General features: G+C 41.9%; 1 protein-coding gene across 1 annotated transcript in view; it reads left to right on the top strand.

Annotated features, from left to right (window-relative positions):
• The first annotated feature begins 427 nt into the window (after window positions 1-427).
• The window catches only part of DNAH11 (dynein axonemal heavy chain 11), a 385,830-nt gene continuing 367,262 nt past the window's right edge, over window positions 428-18,995 (top strand). The window contains exons 1-4 of the mRNA XM_065542209.2: window positions 428-997; window positions 2,406-2,549; window positions 17,062-17,258; window positions 17,865-18,057. Of these exons, the coding sequence (XP_065398281.1) occupies window positions 638-997; window positions 2,406-2,549; window positions 17,062-17,258; window positions 17,865-18,057 (894 nt within the window). The 5' untranslated portion in view covers window positions 428-637. The remainder of the gene's footprint in view (window positions 998-2,405; window positions 2,550-17,061; window positions 17,259-17,864; window positions 18,058-18,995) is intronic.

Genomic DNA, 18,995 nt, shown 5'->3' with positions numbered 1-18,995 from the left:
TAATAGCCTTCAACTTGAGCCCCGAAACTTCTCTGTTACTTATTTTTGTAACTTAGTCCCTTGCCCATAAAACAAAGACTGACTAGTCAGAGACCTGGCTTTCTACGGATTATTCTACGGTCAAGGTAAGAGATTTAGCACGGAGCTCGGCACAAGAGAGCATTGCTTCATCCAGAGCACTTAACCAATGCTGGGATCCCCATCAAGTGTCCAGTAGGCGAAGGAGCCTGAGGGCAGTGGAGCTAGCGCACGGGGGAGCTCAGACCGACCCGGACACGCGTCTTCTCTGCCAGGTTCGGGACCTAGAGCCCGAGGGCCGCTCCCCTCGGCCTTGGCCTTGGCGTCTACTGGACAGTGGCGCGGTGCGCTCACTCCGCCCCCAGCGGGCTGGGGCGGGGACACCGTCCCCCGGGAAACGGGACGCGCTGCTTGTCCCAGGCCTTCGCCTAGGCCTGCCAGGCTACCGCTGTGCGCAAGTGGCGCGGGTAAGTAGCAGCAGGTGGGAGACTAGGATCTGCGCTCGCTGCAACCGCGGAGGAGGGTGGGCGCCTCCCAAGGTGTCCTCGCTCACTTCGGGCTGGCCCAGAGTCTCGGGTGAGGAGCCAGCCGGCCCCGCGTTCCCTCGGACGGTTGCCCAATGGCAGCCCCGGTGGTAGCCCGGGAGGCGCGAGACTTCCGAGAAGCCCCGATCCTTCGCCTAACGTCGGGGGCCGGCCTGGAGGCAGTGCGCGCTTTGGAGCTCGAGGAGGAAGAGGAGGAGGAGGAGAACGAGGAGGAGGCGGCGGCCAGGAGAGCGCGGAGTTTCGCCCAAGACGCGCGGGTGCGCTTCCTCGGCGGCCGCCTGGAGATGATGCTGGGGTTCACGGAGGAGAAATGGAGCCAGTATTTGGAAAGCGAGGACAACCGGCAGATTCTTGGGGAGTTTCTGGAAAGCACTAGCCCGGCTTGCCTTGTGTTTAGCGTCGCCGCCGCGGGGCGCCTTGCGGCTTCCCAGGAGGTAAGAGACGACGGGCAAGGGGACCTGCCCACCCAACAAAACTACCCAGGGGAGACAGCCCAGTCGGGCCCCTTTGCATTCCCGCGGGGCGCTCACTCGGGCACTTTGACAAACTTGGTTTGAAGTCCCCATCCTGAGGCCCGCAGAACTGCTCCCCACGTGCACCCACTCTGCAGTTCAGCAGCTTCAGGTTAGTTTCCTAGGTCAGCTGTTTGTATCTGATGGAGAATCCCCCGTTGAGCCTGTTCGACCAGGGTAATGCAAGAAAACCAGCGCTTTCTTTAGCTGCCTGGGTGTTAGGCGCAAGGTAGGCTTTCTGTGCCAGAAAACTTGCGTTTCAATTGCTCTTGGGTCTCCCTGGAGTCACATCCTTTAAAAAAGGTGGTGTTTGGCAGAGCGCATATAACTTGTCACGTATTTTGACTACGTGCCAACCACGCTTCACCCCAGGCAAAAACATTGAGTCCTTAAGGAATGCCCATGCAGTCTTCGCACACATGGGTGTTTACTAACCATTTAGGGGGAGCAGTTCCCTCCTTCCTTCCTCTCTTTTTCTTCTTGAATTTAGATTACTCGTCCACTAAAAGGTTAACGTATCATCTAACGTACAGCATTGTATTTAGTATTTTTCAAGTATGATGAGTTAGGAGCAAGATTCACAATTTTTAAATAGCCCCGTGCTCAGTTTAACATGTTATATCGTTTTTATCACTAGCTGTGGTCATTATAATAGTTGGGAAATAGGATCTCAGATAAGAGAGAAACAGGAAGGCTGCCTTAGGGTATTGTGAATTTTGAATTATTTTGTTTTAGTACTCTCCTAATTGTAATTTTTTAAAAAATAAGTTTGTCAGTAGATAACACGATAGAACACTCAACTCTAGTATTACCTAAGTTAAATAGTTATTATAATGTTCAATAAAATGACTCAGTAGTTGTGGAAATGTTAGCATGTTTTGGTTATACATTTCTATTCTTTGATAGAAATACAAATTAACCTCTTGTGCCTTGTCTTTATCTCAGTTTGGCTTATTTCCAAACCAGAGAAGATTATAAAAACCCATTAGGATTGAAACATTCTACATGCCTACATACTCCTTATTTGTTTTTAGTTATAGGATTTTTTTTTTTTAATATATAATGATCTGGTATAATTGACATGCCTTTAAAAAGGTGATATTTCCACACCAGTAATGCTGTGAAATTAGCATTATAAAAGAACGAAGAAAACTGTATACTCTGCATAATAGGGAAGAGCGGTAGAAGGACCTTGTTCATAGAGCAGGCAAGACACCAGGTTTTGTTTCTTCTGCTAGCAATACAGCTACAAGTTGGATATAGTAAATCCTGCTCGTTAACAAGAACACAACATGGTGAACTAGAACTAATTATCCTGCTCTTGTTTTAGATTCCAAGAGATGCAAACCATAAACTTGTTTTTATTTCCAAGAAGATTACTGAAAGCATTGGAGTGAATGACTTTTCTCAAGTGGTTTTATTTGGAGGGTTACCTGCATTGTCTCTTGGACATGTATCTGCTTTCCTCGATGAGGTACTGTACTGGTCTGTCTTTAATATTTAAAGCTTTCACTTATCTCCGTGACATTTGGAATTATTCAGGACGACTCTTATAATTAAAAGAAGAGCTAGGATGGGGAGGGGAAGAGAAGGGGATTGTGGGGGCGGGGAAAGCTTGTAGAAGCCAGGAGTCTCTAGCCAGGTGAATGGAGTCATAACATCTACACTGTTCCTGAAAGGAGCTCATGCTTACAGATGTTAATATTCAATAGGTGGCAGTTGCAGGGATCATTCTCTCCCTTTCTTTCTTCCAAGATAATAGAAGCAAATAAAAAGCAACTTGAATAGGCTCTTGCACCTTAGCAGTAGGTTTTAAACTTCACATTCAGAGTAGAGACAAATTTATACTTTGAAAACGAGTATTATCAGTTCTTTTTTATACTTGTTAGAAACTAACAGTTAAAGACTTAAGTTTCACTCATGGCAGATAATGGGAAAAGGTGATGAAAGTGTTAGAAATGGTTCTTAAAATTTCTTTTTCTCTTCTTAAATTAGAGAAATACTCTTCAACCAATGTTACTGACACTTGAATGTGCGTAAGAACTGCCTGGGGATTTTGTGAAAGAGGCTGGTTCATTCAGTCTAGAGTGGAGCCCGAGGTTCTGCATTTCTAACCTGATGCTGAGGCTGTTTGTTCGTGGACTAGCTTGGAAGAGCAACTACCGAATAACCAGGTTCCATGGAACTAGAACCTCGGCTCTCAAACTTTGCTGAACATTAGAATCACCTGGGGGAGCTTTTAACATCATGCCTCGGTCACCCCTCACCAATTAATTTAGAACGTCCTGAATGGGAGCCAGGTGGCAGCAGTTGTTTAAGATCCCCAGGTGACTCTAATGTACAGTGAGCTTTGGGAACTGCCTGGTTAGATATCTGTCTACCAGGCCAATTTCTACATCGGACCTCTTTAATCAGTGTAGTCCTGCCAAGGCCGATATTTAAGGTAGGAAAAATTGCTGACATATTTATTACTAGTTATTTAGCAGTCTCTCATGATCACACCTCTTCTACTTTTTGAGTGTCTTCTGTCTTTTTCAAGGGAGGTGTTTTCCTGCTGGACTAACCAAAGTCTCTCACCCCAACTTCTGTACCCTGCCTGGGTTTCCCTTTGCTCCTGTTGAATTTAATTGACTTTAACTGATTTCAGGGAGGTGCTAGGAAGACAGTCTTTTAACTTCAGTGCCAGGAACAATTTTTGGTATGCAACAAGTGCTCAGATTTTAATTGAACTGAATGAATCTGATGACTTCGGTTCATTATGTGAATCTAGACCACTATCAACTGGAACTTGGAGGGGCAGGGTTACATTATGAGATTCTTGCTCTGCTGTGTCTGGCAACAGAAGATACAAGCCTTTTCCAAATTTCTCTACTCTGTATCTCAGTACCAGGATGTGCATAACATTCTGAAAAAGGTATGCCTGCCCCTCAACATTATGATTTGTTTCCATATGTTGTTATTTGTCACCAGATTGTATTATATAATTATACTTAGCAAAAGTATTTAAAATGTCATATGGTTATTTCTTTATGTATCATGCTGGCCCACATTTCAAAAGAAACAATAATTGTGAATGCTTACCAAAGCCTAAAGGGAAGATCATTTGGTTCTTCTCAGTCAATATCTGGGCCCCATCCTTGGAAATTCCAATTTAAAAAATCTAGAGGGGCCCAGGCTCCTGTATTTTGAAAGTGTTTCCTCAGTAATTGTATTGAATGGTTTAAGAACGGTCATAAAGGGAAACCCCACAGTTTAAAAAAAGAAACAGAAGGTAAGTAAAGAGATCCACGGCAAAGGCACATTTGCTCCTTTATCTACAGGTGTATATGTGCTAGATGAACCTTACTTTGGTTCATAGAGAAAGTTTATTTTTCTTACAAATGCAAAAACTACACAAACTTACACCTAAAATAAGACAAAACCTCAAATTAATTGACTTACTTTGTATATATTTGATAAAATTTATTGTAATTAATAAGTACATCCCAAGTCTATTTGCTTTAAATCATATTTCTAGAGATACTTTAGCTGTTTGAGTTACTAATTGCTTTCCAGAGCATGTGGCTCAGAGTTTCCTAGTGTTTTATCTACAGCTCATGATACAAACATTAAGTTTTAAAAGAAGTTGGCTTTGTCATAGAATAATGTGAGAAACACATTTATCCTTCCAAACCCAAAGGATGGACTCGGAGACACACAGAACAGCAGAAGCAAGACTTTTAATGGCGGTCTTGCAAGATGGGGTGTTTGGTAGGCAGGCACACCCGGGGCAGTTACAGCAAGTAATTTATCTCCTAGCACATAAGTCCCTCTCCCAGTTCCTCACTGGTTGAGTACTATGGGGTGACAATCTTCCTGGACATTGCCTAAGTTTCATTATGCCCCTTGTAAGTTTATACCCTGGCCCCCTTCCTCGCTTATATTTTGATTTCCCAATAATGAAACTTTCTTCTCTTTTATGGACTGACTCCTCTTCTACATTCTGTTCACTTATCATGACTTTCTAGGTGCATGAGCCATAGGTTTGTCATATCCACAGACTGGCTGCCAGTACTTAGATTTATCATGGCTTGAAAATGGACCATTTAAAATGTTTTCTCACAAATTCCCTCCTCTTTTCTATTTACTTTCTTTGGCTTTATTTTTGTCCAAACCCTTTTGGTTCTTGAATCACTCTAGAAGTTGTTTACTTTTTTTTTTTTTTTTTTTTTTTAGGAGAGCGAGTTTAATTTGGTTTCTAATAGTACAGGTTATTTTGCTAGTAAGTTATGCACATTTGTTTATTAATAGCTCTTTTCATTTTTGTGCTAGTCCCCTTACACAGGGGGAATACAACATCCTACTGCTGTTAAGACTCCTGCCCCATTTATGAGAGATGTAGGAATTGAACCTATTATACCTTTTCATATTTTAAAACAACCTTCTACCCAACCCATTAATGGGTTATTAATTTCAGCATTTTTTTGCTAGTTTGTTGGCTAGGGTTGTTCTTGTAAAGCTTTTGTGATGGTGCCATCTGGGACGGTATTCTTGGGAATGAAAATACAACACTTCCCACCCAGCATAACACATATACCCCCTTTTTCTGCTGGTATCATGTTGAGAGCAAGACTGTTTTCTCAGGCTATTTGGCTGGTGGCATTGAACTGGCTAGCTACCCCTTTGAGGGCATCCTGAGTATAATTGATGAATTTTTGTTGAATATAATAGATATAGTTAATTTAATCCATATTTTTATTAATAGTTGACCACCGAAAGAGTGCTAACTTAAACCCAGATCCCTTTGGTTTTGGGCCTTAAATGTATTAGGCACCCCCCTAAGGACTTCTACTGAGTTAACATATATATTGGGATTAAAAGAATTTGTCAAATATCTCCAGTTTTAGTGGCCATGTGTATTTTTGGCTATCTTAGGAAATGCCAGAGTGAAGGCAATTGGACTAAAGTACAAGTCCTGATCCAACTGGAGGGTAAGAGTTTACAGAGGTTCCTTTTCCCACAATACCACCAGACATTAGCCTGGGGCATATGGATACCTGGGTAATTGCCATTGCTTGACTCACTTGTGATATTTAGGAAGTGGGTGCAATTGAGACTTCTCCCATGGGCTTATTGAATTTTGTCCCCTGCCTAGAGAGGCAAGAAGAGTGGATCATATTGCCTATGGAGAACGAGGGAATTGCTCTGGGATCTGACCTCCGCAATGCGGGAAAGAGCAATGGCAGACTTTTTTTCTTTTTGAAACAGAGTTTTGCTCTTGTTGCCCAGGCTGGAGTGCAGTGGCACAATCTCGGCTCACTGCAATCTCTGACTTGTGGGTTCAAGCGATTCTCCTGCCTCAGTCTCCTGAGTAGCTGGGATTACAGGCACTCGCCACTGTGCCTGGCTAATTCTTTGTATTTTTAGTAGAGACGGGGTTTTACCATGTTGGCCAGGCTGGTCTTGACCTCAGGTGATCCACTCACCTTGGCCTCCCAAAGTGCTGGGAATACAGGCATGAGCCACCGTGCCTGGCCAATGACAGACTTTTATAAGTCTCATTTCCCCATGCATCCTTGTCCTGGTATAGAGCCAACAAATGGTGCATTTCTTTAAGATTGGTATTCCATCCTAGAGAAAACAGAACCACCTGTGCCTGAAGTTGTTCTACTGCACATACATAACAGCTACTCTTGTTGAGGGCTTGTACTGAAAATTTGACCCAGGCATTCATATTTCTGTACCCTGTCTCGATTTCTAAGATTTGCCTTAAATCTTTTACCTTATTTTTACCCTTTTAGGGTCATTATTTGGTGAACTAAAGTGTTTATTAGGGTTTGATGTTGGAGTAGTCCTAGGCAAATGGCAGGTTGAGTTTTGTGTTAGTTTGCTGTAGGGGTTTTTCCCTGTGATATTTGCCCCAACCCATATAACCGAGATGCTACTTTTGGTTCTTGGTTTAGAACAGCTGGACTATCAACGGTGATGAGTTATAGGATTGCATTTTAAATTCTGGCAGTTATTTGATGAGCCCTTGGACAGATGTAATTTATTCTTTAAGGGTCTCCAGGTTGGAGTTACCCACCCCATGTTTACTATCCAACCCTGAAATTGGTTAGTCCACCATATATTATCCCGGCTGGGGCAGGATGATACTCTACTGTAACCTGTATTTGTTTCAGGGCAAAGATATTTATCCACCTGAGAGAGCTGTTTCTGATTTTCCACATTCCCACAAGGTAAAACCTGGCAGGCATTAAATCTTACAGTCTGGGGTGCTACTGTCTTGGTTACGTTAATTAGCAACCTGATTGGGTAGGGAGGGTTTTGACCTGCTCTTTGTATAGTAGCCCATCCCAGCCATATTAACTTCCAAAATGGGGCCAGCCCATGTTTTCTTTTTAGGTTTCTCTCAGAGTTAACTTTAAGGGTTCCTTACGTGACCTGTGCACTTTCCACTGATCTTTTTTTTTTTCTCCCTTCCATTTTTTTTTTTTAAACCAATCTCTTGACTTGAGTATAGTGAGTTCACCCCAGTTTAGCTGTTTGCACAGCCAGCTCAGTGGTCAGGAGCACTTAACAGGGACCTTTCGAGTTTAGGTGGAGCTTGTCTTCTTTCCAAGTCTTGATCAGCAACAAGTTGCCAGCCTGGAAGTGGTGAGCCATGAACTCAAGAGGTGAAGTTTGAGTCAGAAGTCCTTTTAACCTAAGGGATACCAGGGTGGAGTATATGGCCAGTATATAATTTCTTAAGAATTGATCCTTGGTTTCCATAGTAGGGAGATCTCTAGCTGTACCCAAATACAGGATCTCGTATAATAACTTGTAGAGGGACAATCCCAAGTCTTTTCTTGGGGCTGTTCTAATCCTAAGGAGTGCTATTGGGAGACATTTGGTCCAAGGCATTTTAGTTTTTAAGATTAGTTTAGCGATATGCTTTGTGAGAGTTTGATTCATTCTTTCTACCTTTCCAGAGGAAGGGAGATGCCAAGGGGTGTGATAATCCCATTTAATTCAAAAACTTTCCCTAAGTCCCCTTAACACCCTTGAGGTAAAGTGGCTCCCATTATCAGAATTAATATTTTCCATGAGGCCAAATCTAGGTACAACCTGTTTTAGTATTATTTTGACCTCATTCCCAGTGGTGACTGTGGAAGGGGAAGGCTTCCACCCAGCCAGAAAGGTGATTTATGATTACCAGTAAATTCTTTAGTCTTTCTACTTTGGACTTGAATGCTTTCAAATAATCTTAGTCTGGGAGGTCTTTCTCCCATGGCCTATTTTCTAATCACGTTTTTGTTTGTCTTTTGACGAGTTACACTACTTCCACATACTTAGCGAGAATATAAATCCCTATACACCCATAATTCCTAAGTGTTGCATCACACAGAGCCTGGGCTCCCCAAAGACGCCCTTTGTGTAATAAAGATATTAATTTTCTCATGGAGTTTACTTATTTCTCTCCCATCAAGAAGTACCCATTTGATGTCTTCAGTTTGACCCCTATCCTGTCTAATTCTTCCTTCTTCTCTCTGGTAAACTGGGGCCTTAATACTACCTTAGGGATGTCTGGGATCAGGCTAAATAGTCTTCTAATTTCTTCCTCCAGGGAGGCTTGCTCAGCAGTGCCACGTGCAAGCTTGTTTCCTGTAGCTTCTATGGTGTTCCCTTTCTGAGGACCATTTACATGTACTATGGTTACCTCTGCTGGAAGCAGGAGGCTTTCTAAAACCTGTTTGACCAATTCCCCATGTACCAATTCTTTTCCGCTGCTATTTATTAGGCCCTACTTTGTCCAGATTTTTCCAAAAGTGTGTACCACCCCACAGGCATATTTAGAATCAGTACATACAGTGCCTTCTTGGGCTTTAAGGAGCTTTAGGGCCTGGTTAAGACCATATAATTCACAGGTTTGGGCTGACCACCCATTAGGTAATCTACCTTTCTCACACAAGGAGTGTTTATTCCCATCAATGACAGCATGGCGATTATGTCTCTTGCCATCTATCACTCAGGATGACCTATCCACAAACAGTCTTATCCCATCCTGTAGTGGAGCTTCCCTAAGGTTTGGTCTAACTTTTGTTTGGTATTCTATGATATCTAAGCAGTTCTGGTCTGATGTCTCTCTTTTTCTCCTCTCCTTTCCATAGGAAACTAGTTGGATTTAGGCAAATATTTGTTATGAGCAAATCTTTTTTTTTTTTTAAACTGCTATGGCTTCATATTTTAGAGTCTGAGAATGTGTTCAAACTGTCTCTCGGCTTTTGATTTAATATATTCCTGACTTGGTGTGGGTTGCTTACTATTAGGGCCCCACCAAATGTTAACTTTCCACTCTCCTAGCAGCAGGGCTGTGGCAGCACTGCTTGCACACATTCGGGCTGTCCCCGAGAGACAGGACCAAGAAGCTTGGAGACAAAAGCAACAGGTTCCCTCTTCTCTCTCCAGGTTTGAGTGAGCACCCCAGGGGCCACGCCCTGGTCCATTGTTACAAACAGATGGAATGGTTTCTCTAAAGATGGGAGGGCCAGGACCAGGGCAGTAATGAAGGCCTGCTTTAGCTTTTTTACTGCCTGAATTTCCTTTGGGACCATAGCAAGGGATCGGGTTTCTCTTCTAGTAACTTGAGATAGAGTCTTTTTTTGAGCATATCAGTTAATTTATTACCTACAGTAGCCAGTTAAACGTAAAAATTTTTGGAGTTCTCTCTTTGTCTTAGGCAAAGGCAGACCCACTATTGCCGATATTCTTTCCAGGTTTAGTCTTCACTTCCCTTTGCTAATTAGGTGTCCTAAATATTTAACTTCTTTTTCTACAAACTGCAATTTGTTCTTAGAGACTCACAATCCCCATTCGTCTAGGAAATTAAGTAGGCTTATGGTGGTTTCTGATACCTTGGCCCTCTTCTCCCCAGAAATTAAAAGATTTTCTTTGTATTGTAACAACTGGGTTCCCCTGGAAGGTTGGAATTTCTCCAGGACCTTTTCTAAGATTTGACCAAATACGTTTGGGGCTTCCATGAATCCTTGTGGCAGCAGGCCAGGCACGGTGGCTCATGCCTGTAATCCCAGCACTTTGGGAGACTGAGGCGGGTGGATAACGAGGTCAGGAGATCGAGACTATCCTGGCTAACACGGTGAAACCCCATCTCTACTAAAAAAAAAATACAAAAAATTAGCCGGGGATGGTGGCGGGCACCTGTAGTCCCAGCTACTCAGGAGGCTGAGGCAGGAGAATGGCATGAACCTAGGAGTCGGAGCTTGCAGTGAGCCGAGATCGCACCACTGCACTCCAACCTGGGTGACAGAGTGAGACTTCATCTCAAAAAAAAAAAAAAAAAACAAAAAAAACCTTGTGACAGCACAGTCCAGCGGTACCATTATTTTCTCCCAGTTATAGGATTTTCCTATTTAAAGGCAAAGAGGTCTCTCTACTCCTAAAGTCTGAGGACATGCCCAGAATACATCTTTTAGATCCACCGCACTGAACCACTTGTGTTCATAGGATATCTTACTGAGGAGGGTGTAGGGGGTAGGCACCACAGGGTGGTGGGTCTGGACAGTCTGATACATAGCCTTTAGAACTTGCACCAATCCCAACGACCCATTAGGTTTTTAGACTGAGACAATTGGAGTATTGTATGGGTGACATGCAGGATTTTAATAGTCCATCTTTCATTAATCCCTTTATTACCGGTTGGTTGGAGATATTTTCTCCCTTCAGTATAAATGGGATTTTTTTTTTTTTTTTTTTTTTTTTTTTTGCAAACTACTTCTCTTGGTCGTTTTAGTTTAATTTGTAAGGGTGTGGTTTTTAACCCTCCCCATTCCCTTTTCTAACCCACGCAAGGTTATTAATTTTCTTTCCTCCTCCTCTTTTGGGAGGCCCATTATTACTTTTATTTGTCCTTCCTTTATTCGTAATCATAAACCCAATCTCACAATCAGGTTTCGACCCAGGCTGTTAGTTTCTGCTTTAGGAACATATAAGAGTGACCAATTTGTTTTGGTCCGAATCTAATTAACATTTTCTTGAATATCGGAACCTGAAATCCCTCCCCTTTACCCGGTCCTATCAGTTTTTCCTTAGAGAGTTCTGTACCCCTTGGTTGGTGAATTAGAGAGGAGCGATCCACACCAGTACCAACCAAAAATGTCACTTCTTCCCTCTCGGGTCCCACCTTCAAATTTATTCTGGGTTCCTGGTGGGACCTACTCAGAAGAAACTCTCACCCAGTCTTCATTAGCAGTCACGAGGTGGATCCCCATTTCTTTTTTCCATTTAGGACATTCTCTTTTAAAATGCCCTGGCTTTACATACTTGTAACATCCACTGATAGTCTTAGGAGCTTTTCCATGTATTTCCCTTCTTTCTTTGTGTCGAAATCTATCATTCTCCTTGTATCTTTCGAGGGGGATCTTGATCTAACCTTTTTTTTGACTACGTCTTCCACAGTGGAACCATGAGTTTCACTTTTTTTTAATGCTTCTCTTCCTCTCTCCTTACAAAGACCTTCTGAGCCTCCCTTAGTAATTTCTCAAATGGTTTCTCATTCCATCCATTAGTCCTTTGTAATTTTTTTTTTTTAATGTCAGGCCAGTTCTTTCTTACAAAGTAAGAATATTAAAACTTTCAAAAGGCCTTGCCCTACTGGGTCCTCTGGATCTAATCTGATGTATTCTCTGACCTTCTGCAGGAATGCAGAGGAAGTTTCCTCTTTTGGTTTTTGTTGAATCTCCAATGCCTTTGAGACCTTTTGTGTCCTAGTGGTGGACTTTTTTATCTTTTTTACAATTAGTTCCCTGAGGTTCTGCATTTGTGTCTGTTCTCTGGGTTTTTTGTTTTGTTTTGTTTTGTTTTGTTTTGAGATGGAGTCTTACACTCTGTTGCCCAAGCTGGAGAGCAGTGGTGCAATCTTGGCTCACTGCAGCCTCCACCTCCCAGGTTTAAGTGATTCTCCTGCCTCAGCCTCCTGAGTAGCTGAGATTACAGGTGCATACCACCATGCCCGGCTAATTTTTGTATTTTTTAGTAGATATGAGGTTTTGCCATGTTGGCTAGGCTGGTCTTGAGGCCCTGACCTCAGTTGATCCACCCACCTCGGCCTCCCAACGTGCTGGGATTACAGGCATGAACCACGCACCTGGCCCCTGAGATCATTATTATCTCGTTTGGGATTGACATTTGGAAATTTTTGTTCAGCTGGTAAGACTTCTTGCCCACGGGGTTGTTACCTCTCCCAGATGGTTATGGCCCCTCTCCTAATCATTCCCCTTTCTTTTCCTGTGATAAAGGATCCTTGTGCTAGACATCATTTCAGCCCAGGTGTAAAAGCAGGGTTCTAGGAATTGATTTCAGCTGGTTTGCTAAACCCAGGGGATGTTTTAGAAGTGGTTTCATTTCCTTCTTGAAATTCGTAACTTCAGTACTTGTAAGAGGAGCATTTACAAAGCCAATCTCTCCCTGTCTATGGGAACTTCCCTAAGAGGGAATATGCTAGATGTCTGCTGTGTGGAAGGGATAGGGAAGTCTCAATATCCCTCTTACACTGTTCTAATTCTTTTCTCAAATTTGGATAAGGATTTAAAGGAGCAGTTGGTTCAACTCTGCCATGGTCTGCAGGTCTTTATTCCTAACCCTCCTGCTGCTCCTTGATTTTCCTGTCCCCTATTTTGTGAGACACATGGAGACATATGGATGATAGGGGGTCCCAGGGCTTTTCACTGGGCAGAAGCTTTTTACTAGGCTTTTTTTCTTCTTCTTTGAAGGGGAACATGGTGCCTAATTCCTTGATCCAGCAGAGAGAGTAACCCATCTTCTCTTGTGAGGATGGGGTTTTATCATTCACATAGAGAATTAAAGCTTGGCATACCCCATTTTTATCTGAGCCAAACTTAGGCCAAAAGACCAAACGCTTACGAATGGGGTCTTTAGGCCCGATAAGCAGCAATACTTTATCATTTTTTGCTTTTCTTTGTCCCTGATTCAAGGGTTATCCCTTCAATCCTCATTCTTCCCAAAGGACTATCTGGGGGAATGTCAGAGGGAGTCTGTTTGGCTCCCTCTTTCCTTTGGCCCATAGGCCTACAATTTCTGTATCCCATTTTTGGTCAGTCTTTGTGTCCAGGCTTTTCCCTGTGTACTCAGCCCCCCACTACTGGAGGTTTCTTGCACACCTCAATTGCTTTGCCTGTCTGTGGACATTTCCCTCATGGGAGAACAGAACTACGGATTGGGATTTGATCTCCGCACTTTCTTCATATCTAGGTTACATCTTAGTCACACACACTTGACTTCTGAAAATGCCCAACCACCAAGGCAGTACTTATAGTTCAATTTTCCTCCCTTGCCTCGCGCATGACGTTGCCTGGTTGCCGTGGTGCCTGCTTTTCTCCCTGTGTTGCCTCCACTGCCTCCTGAATCACAGTCTTGGGTTTGTTTATGGCCTCTGCAGGGATCCAGGATGCCTGGACAGAGCGGGCCACTTAAATTGTGTGGGACGTGTTTCCACTCTCAGCTGGAGTCCTACTCTACACGGGCACAGAGTTCCCAGACGAGCCCCCAAGTTTGTGAGAAACACATTTACCCTTCCGAACCCAAAGAATGGACTTGGAGACACGAAGAACAGTGGAAGCAAGACTTTTAATGGCGGTCTTGCAAGATTGGGTGTCTGGTAGGCAGGCACACCCGGGGCAGTTATAGCAGGTCATTTATCTCCTATCATGCAAGTTCTTCCCCCAGTTCCTCGTTAGTTGAGTACTATGGGGTTACAATTCTCACGGACATTGCCTAAGTTTCATTATCCCCCTTATAAGGTTATACCCTGGTCCCTTTCGCCGCTTAAGTTTCGATTTCCCAACAATGAAACTTTCTTCCCTTTTAGGGACTGACCCATTCGCTACACTCTGTTCACTTTTTGTGACTTTCTAGGTGCATGAGCTGTGCGATTTGTCACATCTGCAGGCTGGCTGCCAGTACTTAGATTTATTATGCCTCAAAAATGGACCAGTTAAAATGTTTTCTCAGAATAGTAAATAAAGTGAAGTCTGAAACAGTACCCAGTACATTAGAAATGTTGAATAACTTTAATTTTCTTTCAGCTTGACTTTTAGAAAAAGCTATTGATGTCAGTGATTTAATCTAGAAAACAGTCTCCCAGTAGGTAATGCATGTTAAGTCCAACAAATCTAAACTCTTTTTTTCTTTCCAATTTTTATCTTAGATTCAAGGGCTACATGTACTGGTTTGTTACCTGGGTAAATTGTGTGTCATGGGAGTTTGGTATACAGATAGTTTGTTACCCAGGTAATCAGCATAGTATCTGATAGGTAGTTCTTTAGTCCTCACCCTCCTCCCACCCTCCACCTTCAAGAAGGCCACAGCGTCTGTTGTTCTTTTCTTCGTGTCCATGTGTACTCAATGTTTAGCTCCTAGTTATTAATATAAGTGAGAACATGGATGGCCGGGTGCAGTGGCTCACACCTGTAGTCCTACCACTTTGGGAGGCCAATGTGGGCAGATAACTTGAGGCCAGGAGTTTGAAACCAGCCTGACCAGCATTGCAAAATCTCATCTCTACTAAAATACAAAAATTAGCTGGGCATGGTGGCACATGCTTGTAATTCCAGCTACTCAGGAGGCTGAGGCAGGAGAATCACTTGAACCCAGGAGACATGGAGGTTGGGGTGACCCAAGATCTTGCCACTGCACTTCAACCTCAGTGACAAAGTGAGACTCTGTCTCAAAAAAAAAAAAAAAAAGAAAGAAAAGAAAAGTGAAAACATACAGTATTTGGTTTTTCTGTTCCTGTGTTAGTTTGCTTAAACCTAAACTCTTCAGCCTGTTTGCAAAGTTCTTCACAAACTACCCCTACCTTCCTCACAGCCCAAGTATTGCCGTTTCTCTCAGGGGTGCTGGCTCTATTTCCAGGATGGTCATACTGGCGGTTTCCTACAAGCACCATACTCCCTGAGTCCCCATGATTTTATCAGTGTTCTGATTTCTGGAATGCTTGTTGTCTTACTTTGTTCAGGTTACTATCACAAAATAACTTGGTGGGATATAAACACTGGACATTTATTTCTCACAGTTCTGGAGCTGGAAGTTCAAAATCAAGGCAGTAGTAAATTCAGGTGTCTGAAGGCTGCTTCATGGTTTATAGATGGTCCCTTCTAGCTATTTCTTCACATGGTGGAAGGAGCGAACAAGCTCTGTTGGGCCTATTTTATAGGGACACTAATCCCATTCATGAGGACTCGGCCCTCATGATTAATCACCTCCCAAACACGCCACCTCCTAATACCATCGTTTTGGGGGTTAGGATTTCAATATATGAATTTTCAGAGGACATATATATTCACATCGTAACAACTGCCTTGCCCTATTCTTTCATCTTAAAGATTCAAACCAAGTAACGACTTCTCTGGCAAATCTTTCTTAAAACCATTCTCTCCCAGAGGCACATATTTCTCCCATGTTTTCATATGCATCCTGGACATACCTCTAATTGTAGCAGGACAAGCCGCAGACAAAACTCCTCAGACACCGGATTAAAGAAGGAAGAGGCTTTTATTCATCCGGGAGCATCGGCAGACTCACGTCTTAAGAGCTGAGCTCCATGAAGAAGAAATACTTGGCCTTTTTAAAGGCTTACAACTTTAAGGGATCCATGTAAAAGGGTCATGATGAATCAAGCAAGCGTGGAAAACGTGACGGGGGGCTACATGCATCAGCTAACAGAACAAAAAGTTTTACAGTGCTTTCTCATACAATGTCTGGAATTTACAGATAACACTAGTAGTTTTGGTCAGGGGTTAATATTATTATTTTAACGACCAGGGCCAGGTGGTGGCGCCAAGGTCGTCTAGCTATTTATCTTCTGTTTCTTTCCAACTTTTTGCTTTCTCCCCCTTCTCCTGTCTTATAAACTAGGGAAAAGGGGAGATGGGGAAAAGCTGGGAAGGACAACAGGAGAAGTGGTGGTCTCATTCTATATAATCATGGCACGTCTTATCTTGAGCGTCACAGTTCCAGGATCTCACCTACTGAGCTCACTGAGGGCGGGGACTATTTTGTACTAATTTCTGTATTACTAGCTTGACAGGTAATGGGTGCTAAGTAGGAAAAGATAATAATAATAACATTTGGAGACATTTGTTTCAACACCATTCAAAAATGAAAGTGAATTTTCAGCTTGTTTTTAGTTAACTAGAAGATTGTATCAAACTAAACTCTAAAAAGGTAGAATAAACATTTTCTGAGCATTTTGGCTAATTCAAATTTTATAGTAAAATGTTTATAAATTGGTCAGGTTACATATAGATTATATATAAGAAAAATGAAAAAAAAGTTTAAAATGAATAGATACTTCAAGGGAAAGCAAGAAGAGACCAACTTCATTAATGCAGCATTCTCTTATTGATTACATAATATATTCCAGACTCTGGAAATGGAAAATATACTTTTTGAGAGTTTTCACATAGTTTCATTGATGTGTCCCATTTCATGGTGGAAGAAGTTCTGAATAAGGTCCATGAGGCTGAATAAACATGTTTCTGACTATCCAAACTTTAATCCTCTGGGATGCTACCCAGGGCTTGAGAAGATTAATTTACTTCTAGCTTCCATATGATTCAGAAAGATTGTTTTCATTAATGTGCCTGCCAGTGTGCTCAGTTTGCATTATGAGGGCAGTTTACTTACTTGACATGGCTGCTTATTTCATGTAGTGTTTGAGTTATTGGGAATCTCCACAAATGTTTGATAAATGGATAAGTGAATGAACAGGCAGTATGCTAATTCCACTTTGACAGAATTTATGTCTAATTGATTAAGTCTAAATGGGTCATTGACTTTGTCCTCTCTTTGTAGATTTCATATTATTGGATGATATTTATGAAATTGGGCGGTCTTGTTGCCAATTTTGTATGACAAGAAAATCTTTGAAGGAACACATTTTCTGTAAATTAATATGACTGCTTTTAACAATGTTTCTCTTTCTCTAGATTTTAGTGCCAGTTCTTTCTAATAAGAACAACCATAAGTCCTGGTCCTGTTTTACTTCACAAGATATGGAATATCACATAGAAGTCATGAAAAATAAGATGTATATTTTTAGGGGCAAAATGTCTAGAAGAACTCTTCTACCAATTCCCACTGTTGCAGGAAAGATTGATCTGGATCAGAATTATTCAGAGAACAAGTACGTAACAGTACAGTATATACAGGATATTAAAATGGAGAGCCAGGCCAGCATGGTGGCTCATGACTGTAATCCCAAGCAGTTTGGAGGCCGAGATGGGAGGGTTGCTTGAGACCAAGAGTTCAAGACTAGTCTGGGCAACATAGTGAGATTTCATCTCTACAAATAAAATCAAATAATAAAATAAAATGGAAAGTCAGCATACCCATTTAATATCACACCCCTAGCAAATTCATTAGCAAATAGAGAATTACAACTACATCATATTTTTAAAATAAGTGCAGAAACACCATGTGTATTATTTCCTTTCAAAGTATGCTTTTAAAAAGCAAATTATACAAAAAGCAAACTATAGTAATTGCCATGCCAATAGCAGTATTCCTTTAGTAAAATGGGTTTTGGGGATATAATTCTTTGTGTTTTTTGAGGTTGGAGACATGTCAATGACAGAATAACATAACCCCACAACTCAAGAACATAAACATAATGGATTTTGAAGAATTTATTTTTAGGAAACTAGTTTATGGATGCCTAAAATAACTTTTAAAATCTGTGTCTTTGGATAAAATGATTCATCTTTGAATTATTTTATTTTAATGTTTGTAGGCCACCACAGTCAAATGAAAGGATAATACTTCATGCAATTGAATCTGTGATTATTGAATGGTCACATCAAATCCAAGAAATTATAGAAAGAGATTCAGTGCAGCCTTTGTTGAATGGTCTTCACTTGTCTCCTCAAGCAGAGCTAGATTTCTGGATGATGAGGAGAGAAAATCTGTCATGCATTTATGATCAAGTAAGTAGATAGCCCTAGAAATTGTAAATTAAATTAGCAAAGTCTCCTGAGCAGCAATGACCAATAGTTTTAAAGGTTTAACACACTGTATAATTTACTGGTCTGCCCTCTTTTCTTAATCCAGAGTTCTGTATGTATGGTGTGCACTTTTGACATTAAAGTAACTTTGCCTTTATGAGAATATTTTGACAGCATTTGAGATGATTGGAAATATTGTGATACCCTGGAAGAGCAGTACTTCCCCAGGGAAATGTTGAAGACTGGAAAATGTAATTAGTCAACCTAATTGATTTGGGAAGGAGTGAGGTCTTGCTTGGTAGAGAGACACAGCTTTGAAGGACTAACTTCGGTTCCTCTGCTGGGTGCTTGCCATACAAATTACTTACTTAAGGTTCTAAAAGTTAAGACATCCATTCACATGGCTTTTGGAGATTTTCTGAAACAAATTTCATATGGCAAAATTAATATTTTACATATATAATGTATTAGGTTCTCTAGAAGGATACAACTATAGCATATATGTATATAGGAAAGGGAGTTTATTAAGGAGAATTGACTCAAAAGGATCACAAGGTAAACTTCTACAATAGGCCACCTGTAAGTTGAGGAGCAAGGAAGCCAGTGGTGAATCAGTCTGAGTCCCAAAACCTCAAAAGTAGGGAAGCTCACAGTGCAGCCTTCAGTCGGTCGCCAAAGGCCCAAAAGCCCCTGGCAAACCACTGGTGTAAGTCCAAGAGTCCAAAAGCTGAAGAACTTGGATTCTGATCTTTGAGGGCAGGAAGCATCCAGCATGGGAGAAAGATGAAGGCCAGAAGACTCAGCAGTTATGCTTTTCCATCTTCTGCCTGCCTGCTCTATTCTTGCTGCTCTGGCAGCTGATTAGATGGTGCCCACCCAGATTGAGGGTGGGTCTGCCTCTCCCAGTCCATTGACTCAAA

Source organism: Macaca fascicularis, chromosome 3 (assembly GCF_037993035.2).
Source record: "Macaca fascicularis isolate 582-1 chromosome 3, T2T-MFA8v1.1".
Taxonomy (NCBI): domain Eukaryota; kingdom Metazoa; phylum Chordata; class Mammalia; order Primates; family Cercopithecidae; genus Macaca; species Macaca fascicularis.
The sequence above is the reverse complement of the archived record's forward strand: the minus strand, read 5'-3'. Positions and strand labels throughout refer to the sequence as shown.